Here is an 18,379-nt window from a genome sequence, read left to right as displayed (position 1 = left end):
AATGTCAAAATGGAAAGCACCCTGATAGAATTAATTGACCGCATAAGTCATTTTGCAATAAAGAATGATATTTAATCTTCTATATTGGTTGCTATTATTGAAACAGATATCATTATGCATTGTGTTAGGGTCAGAAAAGCTTTAGCAATTTAGCTATAAACTGCATGTTAATTTGCTAGCCAGAATCACACATCTTGTGTTAACATTACAGTTTGCATTGAGAACAATCTTTACATTTAAATTTTGAACACACCTACGAAATCTGCATCCAAATATAAGATAGTAAAATCAGTTGTGAATATTACAGGATAGTTACTTTACCACTAATGAAAATAAAGGATGTAAATTAATTACATTTTCATTCTTTAGTTTTGAGATGCTTGGGAATTCCTACTCGTGTGGTCACAAACTTTGATTCAGCTCATGATACTAATGCAAATTTGACCATTGATGAATACTGGAACGTAGAAGGAGAATCTGTGGGAGAATCCGATGATAGCATTTGGTGAGTTAACGACTAAATGCATAGTGAAACTGCACTGTATCTTGTTAGCAAAAGGAGTGAATGAATAATTGTAACATGAAAACAGAAGTCTAATTGTCCATATTTAAATAGGAAGTCTTTATTTCACATGGATTGATGTACAATTGGAAAAGGTTACTTATTGTATTCTGACAGTGGTGCAGACAGGAAAGAGATTCTAAATTTGTATTTAATAAGATAGTTAAAGGGGATTCATTTGTATCCTCCCATATTGTGGGACTATTCTTTTAGCTGTGTATTTACATGAGCTTTATCAATCATGGCATATTAGCCTAAGGGTTTTTGCCAATGTAAGTATTAATATAAGCAGTGTAGATCTGTCAAAAACCTAAATTTGACAGAAGCATTTTGAATGCTTTCCTAAAAGTTCAAGGCTTATCATACACAGAATCATTACAGTGTGTAAACAGGCCATTCAGCCCAACAAGTCCACATCAACTCTCTGAAAAGCATCCCACCCAGATTCAACTCTCTATCTATCCCTCTAACCCTGCATCTCCTATGGCTAATCCATCTAATTTACAAAAGCTTGGACACTATGGGCAATTTAACATGGCCATTCCACCTAACCTGCACGTCTTTGGACTGTGGGAGGAGCATATTAAGATACAGGGAGAATGTGAAAACTCCACACAGACCATCACCTGATGTATAATTGACTCCCTAGTGCTATGAGGCAGTAGTGCTAACCACTGAGCCACAATTCTGCCTTCAATATGAAATGGTTATTTGGAATATTTAGTAATCAATTTATTAATTCAATGTTAACTGCAACAAAACACACTTCTGGATATTGTGCATCACTTTTTTGGGGAATTAAGATTAATTAGAGCTTGATATTGAACAATGACCAGAGATTGTCAGTTTGGCAAATAGAGGGTAAAATTAGAATAGCAATCTTAGGAATAAATAAGTGGCCCTAATCATAACTCAAAATATTTAACAAACATTGCCAAACTAGATAAAGGACGTCTCAACTTAGGCATCACATCATCAAATTTCTGTACCGTATGTATTGTTTTTGCAGTAGAAGCCTACTGTTCTTCTCTAATAATAAATAATTTCTGCAATTACATTTCTGATTGATTGGATTGGAGTTTTCTATAGTGGGTCAATATTTACAGGAAGTCACAATTTATAAATTAATACTTCCATAGGTTTTCTTGGAGACTGTCAGTATTTGTTGCTAAGAACCAGTCAGCATTTGTGGTCTTTCCTTAGGAAGAACCATAGCTTTGTTCTGTGAGAGTTTCAACAATATCATATCTTACACTTTTGTATTTGGCTTCAGGAACTTCCATGTGTGGAATGAATGTTGGATGTTACGAAATGACCTGCAGCCAGGTTATGATGGATGGCAGGCAGTGGATGCAACACCACAGGAGAAAAGTGAAGGTAAAGAATCAAAATAGCATTAAGGAACACGGTGTGAATTATGAATGAAGGTTCAACACTTCAGGAACTTCGGAACAAGGGTTGACCATTTAGGCACTTGAGCCTATTCTGCCATTTGATTTGGTTGTGTCTGATCTAAAATGTAATTCTATCTATCTGCCTTGATTCCACAGTATTCACTACTATTATGTACTAAAAATGTTTTGGGGAGGGAATTCCTCAGATTAGCACCAATTTTGTGTGAAGAGATACTTTCTGACATTACTTCTAAATGCTCTAGACTAAATTATGACTTTCTTTTGGTATTCATATCAGAAAAGGTATATTTTTCTCTACTCTATTAATTCCTCTAAACATCTTAAAAAATCTTATTCAGATTGCCCATTAATCTTGTATATATTGTGATAATATAAGGCTCCTCTGTTTAAGATATGTTCATGTCTTAGCATTTTATGCTCATTTAGGGATAAAATGAGAGATTATGAATTTGTGACACCAAATGGTAATTGAATTGGAGCATTTTCAATAAACTGCAAAATATTGAAATTTATTGAAATCCCTAATAAAGGGATAGATCTATGTTCATGGAAAATGCACTTCCAAGTATCAAAGTTTAATTCAATGTGCAGACAGTAAAAAAAACTTTGCAATTTCATATCATATTTCTATAATTGACTCAAATTTTCCCTGCTTTTTAGGAATTTACTGCTGTGGACCAGCTTCAGTAAAGGCAATCAGAGAAGGAGTGGTTGACATGAATTATGATGCCCCATTTGTTTTTGCTGAAGTAAATGCAAATTGTGTTAATTGGTTAGTTTTTGAAAATGGCGAGAAAATGAAATTAGATTCTCGGCGATCACGTGTTGGCCACAATATAAGCACAAAAAAATGTGGTTCCAATGAACGTGAGGACGTCACCAGCCACTACAAATATCCTGATGGTAAGAACATAGTAAAGGAAATTTTTTAAAATCTGTAATTGTATGTAGTTATGTACAACCTCCAAACAGTAGTCAGGAGCTGGGATATGTGAGTATAATTAGCAAGTTTGCAGATGACACTAAAATTGGAGGTGTACTGGACAGCAAGGAAGGTTACCTCAGAGTACAATGGGACCTTGATCAGATGGGCCACTGGGCTGAGATGTGGCAGATGGAATCTAATTTAGATAAATGTGAGATGCTGCATTTTGGGAAAGCAAATCAGAGCAGGACTTATACACTTCAATATTAGGGTCCTGGGGAATGTTGCTGAACAAAGACACCTTGGAGTGCAGGTTCATAGTTCCTTGGAAGTGGAGTCTCAGGTAGCTAGGATAGTGGTATGATTTTCTTTATTGGTCAGAGTGTTGAGTACAGGAGTTGGTTACCTTAGATTACAACAAGATCCTGATCAAATGGACCAATGGGCTAAGAAGTGGCAGATGGAATATAATTTATGGAATGAGCTGCCAGAAGATGTGATGTAAGTTGGTACAATTGCAACATTTAAAAGGAATCTGGATGGGTGTATGACTAGGAAGGGTTTAGAGGGATATGGACCAACTGCTGGCAAATGGGACTAGAACAATTGGAGATATCTGGTTAACATTTACGAGTTGGCGTACAAAAAAGTCTTGCAAGAAACAATTGGTATCTGACTCTAGAATCAAAAAATTGTGAGCATTTTAAAAGCTCAAAAAGGTGATCAATAGTAGAACAACAGGGGCAAAATAAAATATGTGAATAAATTAGCAAGAAATATAAATGATATGTATATGATATCTGAAGAGCAAACTTGGTTAGTGACAAAAAAACTGGAATCCAAGGTAGACAAGCAGGAAGCTGGAAGAACACAGCAAGGCAGGCAGCGTCAGGAGGTGGAGAAGTCAACATTTCGGATATAACGAGGTTGAGGTTGAGTGAAAGAGGAGCTTCAGATAATGGGTGAGGGGTGGGGCGGGAGAGCAAGGTGCTGAGGTAGGAATAGGTGAACACAGGTAGAGGGTATGATCTGGTTAGTCGATGGGAGAAATGAATCTAGTAGGTTAGCTAAAAGGAAGGGTTGAACAGAGGAATGGAAGTGAGGGAGAGGGCCTGGGAAGGGTATGGGGCATTGGCAGGGAGGTTATTTGAAATTGGAGACCTGCAGCCTACAGTCTGGAGCACAAAACATTGAGTTCTCCAATTTCAAATAACCTCCCATCCCAGCACCCTCTCCTTTCCATTCCTCTGATCAGCCCTTCCTTCCAGCTATCAATCTGATTCATTCCTCCCATCGACCAACTAGGCCGTACCCTCTACCTATGTTCACTTATTCCCCACTTCCCTACCCCTCCCCCTTTTATCTGCTGCTCCCTTTACACCCACCCCCAGTTCTGAAAAAGGGTTATATCCAAAATGTTGAATTCCCCATCTCCTCATGCTGCGTAGAATAGCAAACTAGCAGAAATATTAGAATTTTTTTGTTTGTCTTCTCAATTGACGACACATAAAGCATGTCAGAAATATTAGGAAACCAGGGATCTGATGAAAATGAGGAAATCAATATTTGTAATTCAAAAACCTGGAGAAATTTGTGGTAAAACAAGCCAAGAGGTACCTCGATCTGATGGTGAACATTTTGATACTCTAAAATAAGTCACTGAAGAGATTGAGCATGCATTGGTTTTGATTTTACAGAATTCCCTCTGTTTAGGTGACTATCTGTGTGGATTTGCACATTTTCCCATATCTGTATAGGTTTCCTCTTCGTGCTCCGGTTTCCTCCTACAATCCACAAATGTGCAGGTTAGGTAGATTAACCATGCTAAATTGCCCATAATGTGCAAGTATGTGTAGGCTAGGTAGATTAGCCATGGGAAATGCAGGATTACAAGGATGGGGTAGTGGAGGTGGGTCAGGGTGATGGTGTTTGGAGGATTGTTGTAGACTCAAAGGGCTGAATGGCTTGCTTCCAAACTCTAGCAGTTCTATGAAGTCACCTAAGAATCTTATATACTTCAATAAGATCACCTCTTATGCTCATATACTCCAATGAGTACAGACCCAAACTATTGAATTTCTGTTCATTAGAATTCTTTGGAATCAACCTAGTGAACCTTCTCTGGACTGCCTCAAATGCCAAAATATCTTCCTTTAATTGAAAGGATCAAAATTATACACAGTATTCAGATATGAACTGATGAGCCTCATAGTGATTTAGTATGACATTCCTATTTTTATAAGCCACTTCCCTTAAAATAAAGGCTTACCAATTCATTTGCCTTCCAAATTTTCCACTGAACCCATATGTTATCTTATTGTCATTCAGGCTCATGTCTCCTGAATCTCTTCCTGCAGTCTCTCTTCATCCAAATTATACTCAGTTCCTCTATCTTCCTGCCAAAGTGCACAACCTCACCCTTCTCCACATTAAATTTCATCTGCCAAATCTTATCCCTACATTTAACTTGTCCAAATACCTCTGTGGATTAGTGTCATCCTCATTGCTTATCTTCAGTCGTACTTTTGTATCATCCACAATCCTAATGGAAATTAAAGGAAATCTATGCAAATTTTCACAAAGTTAAGACAAAATTGGTTGTTGCACAAGTTAAGGATGTATAAAGTATGTATAGATGATTTTATTGTGGTTACAAACTAACACATTTTCTTAAAACTGGAAAATAAACAAAATGGCAGTTATTTGTGGTGTAAACTATGATAAGAAGCTGATCCATGTGCATGGTCCAAGTAGTAAAGAATTCAGTTTTAAGTCAGTTGTTTAATTTGTCAATGATACTGACTATGAAACTGTCAGAAAAAAATGTTATCAATACACTACATCACAAAAGTAGGCAAACCTATTTGGTACTAGACAAGTTGAGTGAGTGGACAAATGCATAGCTGAAGTAGTATAGCATGAGGTTATTCACTTTGGTAGCAAAAACAGGAAGGCAGATTATTATTTGATTGATGATGGATTGGAAAGACAGACATAAATGTGACGCAAGGGTCCTTGTACAGCAACCACTGAAATTAGCCATGCAGGTGCAGGAGGTAGTGGAGATGGCAGATGCTATGTTGGCCTTCATAGTGAGGGGATTCGAGTATAGGAGCAGGGTTGTCTTGCTGGAATTTTACAGGGTCTTGGTAAGACAACACCTGGACTATTACGTGTAGTTTTGGTTTTCTTATCTGAGGAAGGATGTTCTGGCTAAGGAGGAGTGCAACAAAGGTTTACCAGACTGATTTCAGGGATGGCAGGACAGATATATGAGGAGAGATTGGATCATTGAGGACTATAATCACGGGAGTTTCGAAGAATGAGGGGTCATCTAGAAACCTATAAAATTCTAATAGGACTAGACAGGGTAAGGACAGAAAGGGTCTTCCTGATGATGGGAGAATCCAGAACCAGTGGTCACCATTTATGAATATCATGTACGCCATTTAGAACTGGGATGAGGAAAGATTTCTTCAACAAGACAGTGAATTCTTTGCCACAGACAGCAGTTGAAGGGTAAAAACATTGAAATTTTCGAGTAAGGGATCAAAAGTAATGGGGAGAAAGTGGAAACAGGCTACTGATTCAGATTGTCAGCCATGACTACTGGCATAGCAGGATTGATGGGCATAATATTTTTTTATGTTTTTTTAATGTTTTATGATATCTCATACACATTTTTATTTTACTCTAAGGTTCTATGGAAGAAGCATGTATTTTTAAAAAAGCTAATAGAATACAAAATATCGCAGTGCCAGATAAAACACTAGGTTTGTCCATGACCACTAACATGCCTGCTTACTATGGCAAACCAGTTGCTGTCTCCATGATTGTTTCCAACAAGACATCAGAGGAAAAGTCTTGCAACCTCAGATTTTGGGCAAAGAGAAGAAGATACACTGGACACACAGAGAAATGCTGTTTCAAGAAATTTAAAAAGGAGATCACTGTCGGCCCCAATAAAGGTAATGAAAGAACTGTTGTCTTCAAACTTAAAGATTAGTAGTAGTTATATGACAGGACAGATTAATGTTTTCCAAATTAGACCAATTATTAAATAGTCACATGGCCTTAATTTAAACCCCAATTCACAGTTTCTGTGTAGTTCTGAGGGAATTCTGCATTTCCAGAAACATTGTCTACTGGATGAAGTGTGCCATTGAAGTATTGACTGCCTGTTCAGATGCACATTAAAGATATTTACAGAACAGTAGGTAGTTCTCCTGTTATGTTGGTTAACATTCATCTCAAGCAACTTTTTCAAATTGGGTTAACTAGTTACTTCAATACGAAGCACGGCATCATGTTTGTGGAGACAAGCTATTACATTCATTGCACAGCATACAGCAACTGTAGTTCATGAAAAATGCTTTAAGATGATTCTTTTGCATGACACTTTTTTATCTATTATTTTCAAGGAGATATAACTCTGTTAAAATAATAACCTGTGATAAAGTAATGGCATATAAATGTTAGCACCTAAGTTGGATTCTGATGTTGCCAATCACAACTTCTGTTGAGACTTATATAAATCTGTACTGATCTTATTAAATTGAGTATAGAAGGCATATTTACTGAAGCAAAATATTGCAAAATCTGGAAATCTGGAAGTGCTTAGCTTGTCAGGCAGTCTCTATAAAGAGACAAAGAAAAGTATTTGCAAAGCATGGTCATTGTCCAGATGATTTCCAAGTCCTCCTTACCTCTATTGCATCCCTCACGTAAGACTCCTTTCAAATTTAAATACACCATGGAAGACTTAAGATCTTATTGTAATCTCCTTGAGGAACAGCCAGGTTTTATTTGAGTTGATAACTGACATTTTGATGATGAGGTGCCCTGAAAATTCAGATCTATGTTTTTCGCCTGCAATGTTAACTCTGAGCTGAATCTTACCGTTTTTTGTTGGTTAAGTGTGAGTGGCTTTGAGTTTAGTGGAGTTATTCTCACCATGCACCTTCCACCCTGACCTAAAGTTCACATGGATCATCTCCAACACTTCCCTCCCCTTCCTGGACCTTTCTGTCTCCATCTCCGGGGACCGACTCAACATGGTCATCTATTTCAAACTCACCAACTCTTACAGCTACTTTGACGACACCTCCTCTCACCCTCTCCGTCTGTAAAAATGATTTCCCTTACTCACAATTCCTCTGCCTCCACCACATCTGCTCTCAGAATGAGCAATTCCACTCCAGGACCTCCTAGATGTCCTCCTATTTCAGGGACCACCATTCCCCCTCCCACGTGATCAATAATGCCCTCCAGCGCATCTTCTCCATGTCCTGCACCTCCACCCTCGAACCTTACTACTCCAACTGTAACAGGGCAGAACCCTTGATGAAGCGCTATTGCCTGAAACATTGACTCTCCTGCTCCTTGGATTCTGCCTGACCTGCTGTGCTTTTCCAGTGCGACATGTTTTGACTCTGATTCTCACTGTGCAGCCAAGCAAGCTTTCTCACTGCAGTAGTTACCATTTCAGTCCTTATGCTGAGTAATATGTCCAACTCCCAGCCCAGCTTACCATACCTTATTCCCAGAACAACTCACCACTCACCAGACAGTGGACCAGCATCCCTAGCAGCACTGTGTACCCAGATGTGCACTATAGGTCTAGAACTGCCCTGCATTGTTTCTGACATTTGCCTTCAATATGGCAGAGAGGGTAAGTGGGGAATTGAACGAGGGTAAGTGGGGAACGTATTAAATGTATTAGCAACAGATCATGAGCCTTGGTGGGAGGTGGAGACAGTAGCAAAGATACAGTGAGTGTGAGATATCATAAAAAGATGGTGAAACCTCCCCTGTTGGAGTGGAGAAGGTTATTTACCCTTCTTCCTGCAGGGCTGGGCTGGGCATTCCTCCAGATGCTGAGACTGCCCTGAACCAGTCCACTGTGCAGGCATGGTCTTGAAGTTCTTACTGGACAGGTAGAACACAGGTGGGACTTGCTCTTCCCCCAGAACCAGCAGTGGAAACCATGACACCAGAACATGCTAGACTGCTCTGAGGTTTCTACCTGGTTCAGGGCAGTCTCAGCAACTAGAGAAATTCCAGTCCAGCCCTGCAGAAGAAGGGAAATCACCTTCTCCAATCCAATAGAGGAGTTCCACCATCTTCTAATGATACCTCACACTCACTGTAACTTTGCTACTGGCCCCACCTCCCACCAAGATTCATGATCTACTGCTAATACATTTACTATGTTCCCCACTTACCCTCATTCTATAATTTAGGCACTTACCCTTTATCAGCAGAAGATTCTAACCCTGAAAGCCACAAACAGGACTTGGACTGATATAGGGGGCTGCTCTTGTTTACTACACCAGGTTCTGCTGAGTGAAGGTTATCTCCCTGAATTGGACTGAGGCTTGCCAGCAACAGTGATACAATTCCTGGCGTTGTGTCTGCACCAAATGGCTTGGCAAGACAGCAGATATAAGCCCAGATATCTCTGGCTGACAGGGCAATGCACAAAATTGAAAGACAGTGCAAGACATGGATATTGAAAGACTGAAAGCATCCAGGTAGCTTTAGAGCAAAGTGAGCAGCCTAGAGATGCAGCCTGATCCAGTCTGAGTTATATGTGTGTCCTTGACTACAAATTGTGCTTGGTACCAGATAGTTATCAAGAAGTATGCAGATTGATGTGCAGCATTGAATTGCAGAAGTGTCCTGGAAGTGGATCAGAGATATGGTATAATCATAGAAGCTGCATCGTGTCAGATATTAACATCCGCAGACCTGGGCTACATATGGATATTGCCCATGGAGCATGCCCAGGATGTCAGTGCCTGTATCCATCTTGGAGGCTTTTTGGAGCAAGCAATGAGTTGAATCTGTTCTGGTTTCCATGTTGAGTCTTTCCAATGGCTGGTTTGCAAGTTGAGTTTGGTAACATTGAAACCTGAGGTGAGGTGGGCTGGCGATAAGTAATAATGATCATTAATGGGGACTTCATCTCTGCCTAGCAAGAATCTTTGAGATGTCAATTGAGAAAAATGTAGAGAGATGATCTTGACAGTTTTGACACAAACAGCTTTCATCAAGAAGGTGATGGGAACCACCTAGTTGAGGCGGGAAGCCTTGCAGCCTTTAGAATGAATGAGCACTTGAAATGTCATAACATTCAGGACTATGGATTAAGTGTTGGAATGTAGACCTAGGATATATCTAGAGTATTTTTTGACCCCACTGGCTTGGGTTAGGTGCCCAGTGGATGCAAAGCGGGTAGCTGTTTCTCCCCATTTGTAGAAAACACATGATCTATCAAGGATGCCAGGTGTACAGACTATCAAAGCTGACTGCTTTGTAATTACTTGGCTAAAGTATTATTTCTCATTGCAATGAGTTCCCATATCCACCAACAATGTCAGCGAGGAGATTTAATTTGGATAGCGTCTTATAAAAGGTTAATCCATATTTTTTATGAGTGTACCATTTTTGTTCATGTACTATGATTTAATTCTTAAAAGTTTAAACAACTCAAGTTTATATTTTTTTTCCTTGCCTCCTATTTTTAGATATGGAAATCCCTTTGAAAATAGATTACAAAGAATATGGTTCATTCCCTGACACGTACAACATGATGAAGCTGATGTCTATGGTAACTGAAGCAAAATCAAATGCCTGTGCATCTGCAATAACTGACATTTCTCTGATCAACCCTTCCATTATTATTAAGGTAATGGTGAAGAATGGTTCCACCTCATTGAATCTCCACTGTGGAATCCAACACTGTTTGAGGAATATTTATTAAGAAGTTAATTTCTCTTTACATTAGAATAGATTTTGCACCAGGTTTAGTCACAATGTGAGTATTATGACATCAGATCTTTACTCAAGTTTGCAAAATAAGAATAGCAACTTATGCCTCTGTATTGTCTTGTGGGTTTGTGCCTACATTCATGAGTTTGGCTTTCAGTTCAATACAGACTGCACAAGGGGGAGGCAAAGACAAGAGCTGTCTTGTGATTTAGACTCCTTTGGAACTCTGTTTACTGCATAATAATACTAAATACTCTTAAAAATGTTAGCCCAAGATATACCAAGCTGTAATGTTACCATTATATCGTTAATACTACTCGCTACATGTGCTTCTCTCTTCAAATTTTTTCCGGTTTTATCTATCTGAGTCCAAATAGCTCTACCCATATTCTAGTATTTATGCCCAATGGGGAACACCTATAGCAACATTGCATGGTTACTCCAACGTCCTAGGGCCCTTACACCACAAATACTGTACTAGTGTACTTAACATCATAAAATGACCAAATGTACTTCAGAAGAGAATTGAAAACAAAATTTGACACAGAAACAGTATTAATAATATTTGGTCAGTTGACAAAAAGCTTGGTCAATGAGGGAGATTATGAGGAGCAATAAAGCAGCAAACGAAAGACAAAGTGGGTTAAGGATGCAACTTCAGAGCAAATAGCCTTGGAATCCAAAGGTGTGGCTGTCGGTTGTGGTGCAATTATAATTTGGAACATTGAAGCATCCAAAATTAGATAGTGTAGTTATCTTGGAGAGTTGTGGAATGGAGTATATTGAAGGATATTGAGGGCTCGAGACATGGAGGTTTTGAAACCAAGTTGCTTGACCAAAAACCAATGTCCTTCAGTGCTGGTTAAGTGAGACTTGATGTGAATAAAGAAACAGGGAATAATGAATAGGAGCTTAAGTTTACAGCAGACAGGTACTGGGAGGCCCATCAGGACTGCATAGGAATAGTCACCCTCAGAGGTAACAAGTATTTCAATAGTTGAAGTGTTGAGTAGGTGAATTGGATGAGTTTGAAGTTAGCCGAAACCTTGGTCGCTCAAAATACATAGCACCTAATTAACATAAGTTACCCAATTTCTCATTGTTTATTATGAAATTAATCTGTGATTAACAACCACACCTCCCAAAAAGCCCAGAATGAGCAATTTTGCACATCTTCTCTCTCAAATTGTAGCAGAAACCTGCAATGCTGTGTCCCAAAAGATTATGGAGGTGAAGGGAATAGTTTCTGCCAGAACTGAAATGGTTTGTTAATTGATAACCTTAGCAATAGGAAGCAAAGGTTGGAAAATGGAGTTAAAGTGCAGACCAGCCTTAAACAAGTTAAATGGCAGAGCAAACCCAAGGGGCTGTATATCCTACTCCTGTTCCTGCTCTTCCTGCTCCTGATCAGCATTCACAACATGTATTTAGTAGCAGGAATGCTGAAAAACAAAGCATAGTGCACTAACTAGACTCTGTAGGACTGGATCACTCTCACCTGTTATGCACCTGTGCATCCCTGGAGACCTTAGCTGCCAATGATGACAATAGTTGCCTTCACAAATAAGTTGCCCGAAAAGGTCTTGAATAGTCAATGAAGGAGGGACAACTATATTTTCTATTTGTGAGTTGTTAGCTGCTCTTTACCAGCATGTTATTTAGTATTTTGGAAAATACCTGAATAGAAATCACATTGTGTAATACAGCATTCATATTTGTTGTCTTGGGAAGACGTCTGTTTAATTCCAAATATTATGTCACAGGTGAGATATATGCAATTGAAGGTCATGCAATTATTAATCTTTCTTGTTTAAAATGAATGAAGTATAATTTCAATGTGTTAGAAACTAATTTATTTCATTAGGTGTTGAATTACGACATTACTGTGAATAAAGAAGTGAGCCTTGAGATCAACCTTCAGAACACCACCCCTGAAACTCTGAAGAATTGTGTTCTGACTCTTGAAGGAGTGGGTCTGATTAAAGATGAACTAGAAGTAAAGTAAGTAAAGGATCTTTTAAAATGTATCTCCAGTATCAGTTTTTTGATGATATTTTATTTAACCTGATAATTTTATTGATTAACTTATTAAGGAAGAGTGTAAATATGTTGGAAATAGTTTGACAAGGTTAACCAGACTAATGTGGATCAATGTGGATTTCACTAGTTTCTTAATTTCCCCTCCCCTAACCTTATCCCACATCCAACTTTCCAGCTCAGCACCACCATCTTGACCTGTCCTACCTGACCAACTTCCTTCCCACCTATCTGCTCCAATTTCCCCTCTGACCTATCACCATTACCCCACCTCCATCCACCTATCACACTTTCAGCTATCTTCCCCCCAAACCCCCTTCCTCCCTCCCATTTATCTCTCCACCCTCAAGGCTCCCAGCCTCATTCTTGATGAAGGGCTGTTTCCCGAAATGTTGATTCTCCTGCTCCTTGGATGCTGCCTGACCTCCTGTGCTTTTCCAGTACCACACTCTCATCTCTAATCTCCAGTATCTGCTATCCTCATTTTCACCTAATACCTGGACTAGGCATTTTGTCTTAAGCTGAAAGGTTGGGCAGGCGAACTTTTACCTACTGGAATTTAGAAACTTAAGAAATTTGATCCAAACATAAAAGGCCTGATAAATACTGACACGGAGAGGATGTTTCCACGTTGGTAAAAATTAAGACCTCAGGATTACTGTTTCAAAACCAGTGGAGTTGCTCCTTTAAAACAGAGATGAAGCGAATATTTTTCTTTCAGAGGGTCATGTGTGATGAGGATGGCCTTTCTATCTAGAGTCCAAGTTTGGTTGCTGAACGAGTAATTAACCAAACAAAATTTCACAAATATATGTGAAATCTGCCTTACTTTGGTCTCATTTTATTTCTTCAAGTCAGTCTCCTGTCGAATTATAGCAGAAGCGTGGAAGCTCTCAAATCTTTTACACGGGTTTCCTCAGATCTTCCTGAGGCAGCACCACTTAACACTTTGCCACCATAAAGTTTATGAAATTAATCTGTAATAAAATTAATGAAAATAATGTAGTGTTTTGAATTCTGTCAAGGGCTCATTTATCAGGAAATTTAAAAGGTGCAGCAGGATTGTTTTCAGTGTTGTTGGCGATTGCTGTCTTTTTTTGACAGGGTCAGAATTTAATGGAAGTGGCTGAGACCAATTCTCCCTTTTAACTGTGATGCTGCACATTTTCTCTGGGGTTCTGCACATACCTTGCTCATGCCAAATGGGGTGCAAACACTTTGATTTTCACTTCTGGAAGTCACTGCTATACCAGAACCTTGGAAGTCCATACAGCGGCAAATGTAATTATAGGGAACATGGGGCGGAGATCTGACCAAAATATATGACTGTCCCTGTAAGCTTCAGGGAGGCAATGGCCTAATGGTATTACCGTGAGATTATTGATTCAGAAACTATTAATCCTACCATGGATTAGAATTCAATATAAAATCTGGAATTAAGAGTCTAATGATGACCATGAACTTGTTGTCAATTTTTGGAAAAACCAATCTAGTTCACTAATGCCCTTTAGGGAAGAAATCTGGCCAACATGTGATGCAGACTTCAGCAATGTGGTTGGCTCTTAACTGCCCTCTAGGCAGTTAGGGGATGGGCAAGAACTGCTGACCTAGCTAGAGATGCCCTCACTCTGTGAATGAGGAAAAAAACTGGTCTTTGACAACTTTGCTGTCCCTAATTGACAGCAAGAGTCCGCCACATGTTACTGACTGTCTGCGAAAAAAAAATCCTCTACCCTTTTCCAAAAAGCTAATCATGCTAAATGATTGGAATATTTTAATACTTTGCAGTTTGTTTGCAAAGTCATTTGTGTACCATATATATATTTTCGATCAAAGCCAACCTTACTTTTGAAAGACTGATGTTGCACTACCATTGTAGATCCAGATAGGGGCAGAATTGGATCATATCATTTGGAATTCTGACTTATGAATTTGAATCTTAAGCAAAGATAATTGTTTTCTTTTCAACATGTCCATTTTGTCAAATTCCTCTTTGCTTTATCAATTAGGAACCATCAGGTAAACTTATTAATAAACAAATCATCAGCAATCCCCAAGCTTTTCCTTCTTCACTGCTGTTTCAGTGCAGCGGGAACACAAAACACGAAGTTTTGGACTGGACGATACTTCAGACTTGCTTAAATGAGGGTATTGATCAATATATAACTGCCCAGAAGTGATGCTGTGATGTTCCACTTGGGGTCATGTGTTCTGTAAAGATATTGAAACACCAAAGTGTGACGGGCAGCCCCTGGCTTGCAACTTCTGAAATAGTGTGCAGCTGGGCTTTAAATATGGTGCTAGTGTCATAAAGACTGGAAAATCCTGACAGCAGTAAGTACTTCTGCCTTTCCTGCCATTTGATTTCAAAAGAAGGCACCATGGAGCCGAATAGCATCATTGATGAGCTGAAAAGCAAAGTATTGCATTCTAATCTGTAGCAAACTGGATACCAAGAATCTCACTTAACAAAGCACCATTAAGATCCCACTTAACTATATACTGCTCAGAATGAAATCATGCTCAATAAGTGAGGTAATTTTGCTTTTGTTAACACGGGGGTTCATTCACTGAAAAGTAGCCACACGATCAGGCAGAGTTTCATCAAACCCAGAACAAAGGTTTCTTTAACAAAATTCAAAAATACGAAGTAACAAGCTATCTAGACATGGATGATGGTTTAGAAAAATCATAAAACAAATATTTTAATTTATTTCACAACACCAAGACATTGGTTAGGCCACTGTTGGAATATTGCGTGCAATTCTGGTCTCCTTCCTATCGGAAAGATATTGTGAAGCTTGAAAAGATTCAGAAAAGATTTACAAGGATGTTGCCAGGGTTGGAGGATTTGAGCTATAGGGTGAGGCTGAACAAGGTAGGGCTGTTTTCCCTGGAGCGTCGGAGGCTGAGGTTTACAAAATTATGAGGGGCATGGATAGGGTAAATAGGTAAAGTCTTTTCCCTGGGGTCGGGGAGTCCAGAACTAGAGGGCATAGGTTTAGGGTGAGAGGGGAAAGATATAAGAGACCTAAGGGGCAACCTTTTCACACAGAGGGTGGTATATGTCTGGAATGAGCTGCCAGAGGAATTGGTGGAGATTGGTGCAATTGCAACTTTTAAAAGTTGGATGGGTATATGAATAGGAAGGGTTTGGAGGGATATGTGCCAGGTGCTGGCAGGTGGGACTAGATTGGGTTGGGATATCTGGTTGGCATGGACCGAAGGGTCTGTTTCCATGCTGTACATTTCTATGACTCTATGACTTTCCAGAGAAACAAATCCAGAGAGTTCGCCCCTATGGATAAAAAGATCTAATGTCACACAACACCAGGTTATGGTCCAACAGGTTTATTTGAAATTACAAACTTTCGGAGCGCTGCTCCTTTGTCAGGTGATGAAGGATCAGTGCTCCGAAAGGACGTGATTTCAAATTAATCTGCTGGACTATAACCTGATTTTGTGTGATTTCTGATCTTGTCCATCCCAGTCCAATGCCAGCACCTCTGCATCCATAAAATATTTAAGTTCTATTTAAATGATTCCCCTCAGTTTCTATGAAGTATGGAATCTTCTCACATGAATGTCGACAAAACTGAGAACTTATTCAAAACCCATTAACCTGAGGATTTCTATCCAATCCCCTTAACTTCATTTCATAAACTAAACATTTTTACTGAAATGATTACCTTCCCTGAACTGTCCTTTTCTTCTGTCGAGGAGAAAATTATCTTTGCTTTTCCTTCATGTTTTTTCTAAGCTGCCTTAAAGTTTTTCACTCTAAGTGTTTCCTAAATTAAAATTAATTCTTGACTATTCTTAACAAAAAAACAAGGTAATGGCCTTCAATGTTTCCTCTATTTATTATAAATCACCAGAGCATAAACAAATATTTCACATTAATGTTCACCTTAAAAATATGCCCTCTAAGTCTTGAAATCCCCCAAACTAGGGGAAAGACACCTACCATTAACCCTATCTATAAACTTCTGGAAGCTCAACCCTCAACCTCCTATGCTCCAATGAAAAAAGTCCCAGCCTATCCAGCTTTTCATTATGACTCAAGTCTCCCAAACTTGCCAACAGCCTAGTAAATCTCCTCAGAACCCTTTCCAGCTTAATATGTTTCCTATAATTGGGTAACCAGAACTGGACACAATGCTCAAGAAAAGGTCTCACCAATGTCCTGTTCAGCCTCAACATGACTTCCCAACCTCTATATTCTCTTTTTAAAATCTTCCAAAAATTAACCAATACCCGCATACAACTATTCTGAAATCTTTATATATTTTGTTTAAATATAACTATCATCACATTGTATATGGAAAAACAAGATCAGCTTAAATCATTGTCTTAGAATTCTAAACTTTTTGTTTCTCCTCTTTATTTCTTCACTTTAGGTTTTCAGATATACTACCCAATCAAAAAGCAAAAGTGAACTGTAAGATTGTTCCTTATAAGACTGGAAAGAAGAAGCTACTGGTGGACTTTGACTGTGACAAAACAATAAGTATGAAAGGATCCTTGGACATAAATGTAAAAGAACAATAGAGAAAAGGGGAAACAAGTATAAGAGCTTAAATACCCAATTACTTATTCTCTGAATGCATGGATTTTCATTTAGGGATGGGTTATCTGGTTTCTTTTCATATAATCATTAGACACTGCATTCAGTTCATATGCTTAATTTTTTTTTTCTTTCTTATCCTAATTAAAGTTATCTTTGACATTGCATGGTTTTGTTATGAGGCTATAAGATTTTTATATATTGGGACTATACCTTTAAATTTGGAGTAAAATAAGGAGGTTATGTGACCTCTTCTGGACTCTGTCTGTCAGTAGTCATGGGTAACTTGATAAGAGTTCATCGAAGGTGCAAGATATGTATAATTGGAGACAATGATCACAGTCTCCAAGTTCACAATGAAGAGAAATAGTGTTTCTTAAAGTTGTAGTTCTAGTTGCCATGGAACAGAGGGCAGAGGATCCCAGTTTTGAGGTCAGGTTACTACAATCTGTGCATGTCACAGAAAGGTAACCTTTTTTGGTTGGGGTAGTTGGCAACCTTCCAATCAGGCAAAGCCATGTGATATAGGCAACCATTCCAGATTCTGAAGCAGGAAGCATTACTGATGTTATTGTTGACTATGCAGAATGCAGATTATGTGTGACTGAGAAAACTACATCTGTGTGGATTTCTGGGAGGCTATAAGATTTGTTAGCTTGGGCTTTAGGAAAGTAATCAACAATGTAAACTCCAAGAGAAAGTCAGTTTTGTGATTAGAACTTGCTGGCTGGCAAAATAAAAAAATAAACAATCTGTTGGGAACTGTCAGCAATTGTCAGCAACTGTTTGACTTGATTTCTCTGGAAAGTGAGGGTGATATCAATAAAATGGGAACAATGCTTATTCAATGATGTTTTATTATTCATTTGTTACATTTTAAACATATTAAATAAAATCTTGTCTTGTTATTATTTTAGCTAACAACTGGAAATTTGGATCTCTTTTTAAAATGTGTCAGTCTCTTATGGACATCATAGTGGATGAATTTTCTTCCTGCTTATGCAAGGTATTACAATGTTTGAATTCATTTAGGAACTGAAGCCACTCTTCAAACTGCACAGGGAGGAATGGGAAACTAAAGGTTCAGTAAAGCAATATAG

At 38.6% G+C, this 18,379-nt stretch overlaps 1 protein-coding gene across 1 annotated transcript in view; it reads left to right on the top strand.

Annotated features, from left to right (window-relative positions):
- The window catches only part of LOC132822903 (protein-glutamine gamma-glutamyltransferase 2-like), a 40,263-nt gene extending 22,136 nt beyond the window's left edge, over positions 1 to 18,127 (top strand). The window contains exons 7-13 of the mRNA XM_060836301.1: positions 370 to 505; positions 1,836 to 1,939; positions 2,638 to 2,880; positions 6,601 to 6,870; positions 10,432 to 10,592; positions 12,540 to 12,676; positions 17,113 to 18,127. Of these exons, the coding sequence (XP_060692284.1) occupies positions 370 to 505; positions 1,836 to 1,939; positions 2,638 to 2,880; positions 6,601 to 6,870; positions 10,432 to 10,592; positions 12,540 to 12,676; positions 17,113 to 17,263 (1,202 nt within the window). The 3' untranslated portion in view covers positions 17,264 to 18,127. The remainder of the gene's footprint in view (positions 1 to 369; positions 506 to 1,835; positions 1,940 to 2,637; positions 2,881 to 6,600; positions 6,871 to 10,431; positions 10,593 to 12,539; positions 12,677 to 17,112) is intronic.
- The last annotated feature ends 252 nt before the right edge of the window (positions 18,128 to 18,379 follow it).

Source organism: Hemiscyllium ocellatum, chromosome 15 (genome assembly GCF_020745735.1).
Source record: "Hemiscyllium ocellatum isolate sHemOce1 chromosome 15, sHemOce1.pat.X.cur, whole genome shotgun sequence".
In the NCBI taxonomy this organism is placed as follows: domain Eukaryota; kingdom Metazoa; phylum Chordata; class Chondrichthyes; order Orectolobiformes; family Hemiscylliidae; genus Hemiscyllium; species Hemiscyllium ocellatum.
Note: the sequence above shows the minus strand (reverse complement) of the source record. Positions and strands in the feature narration are given on the sequence as shown.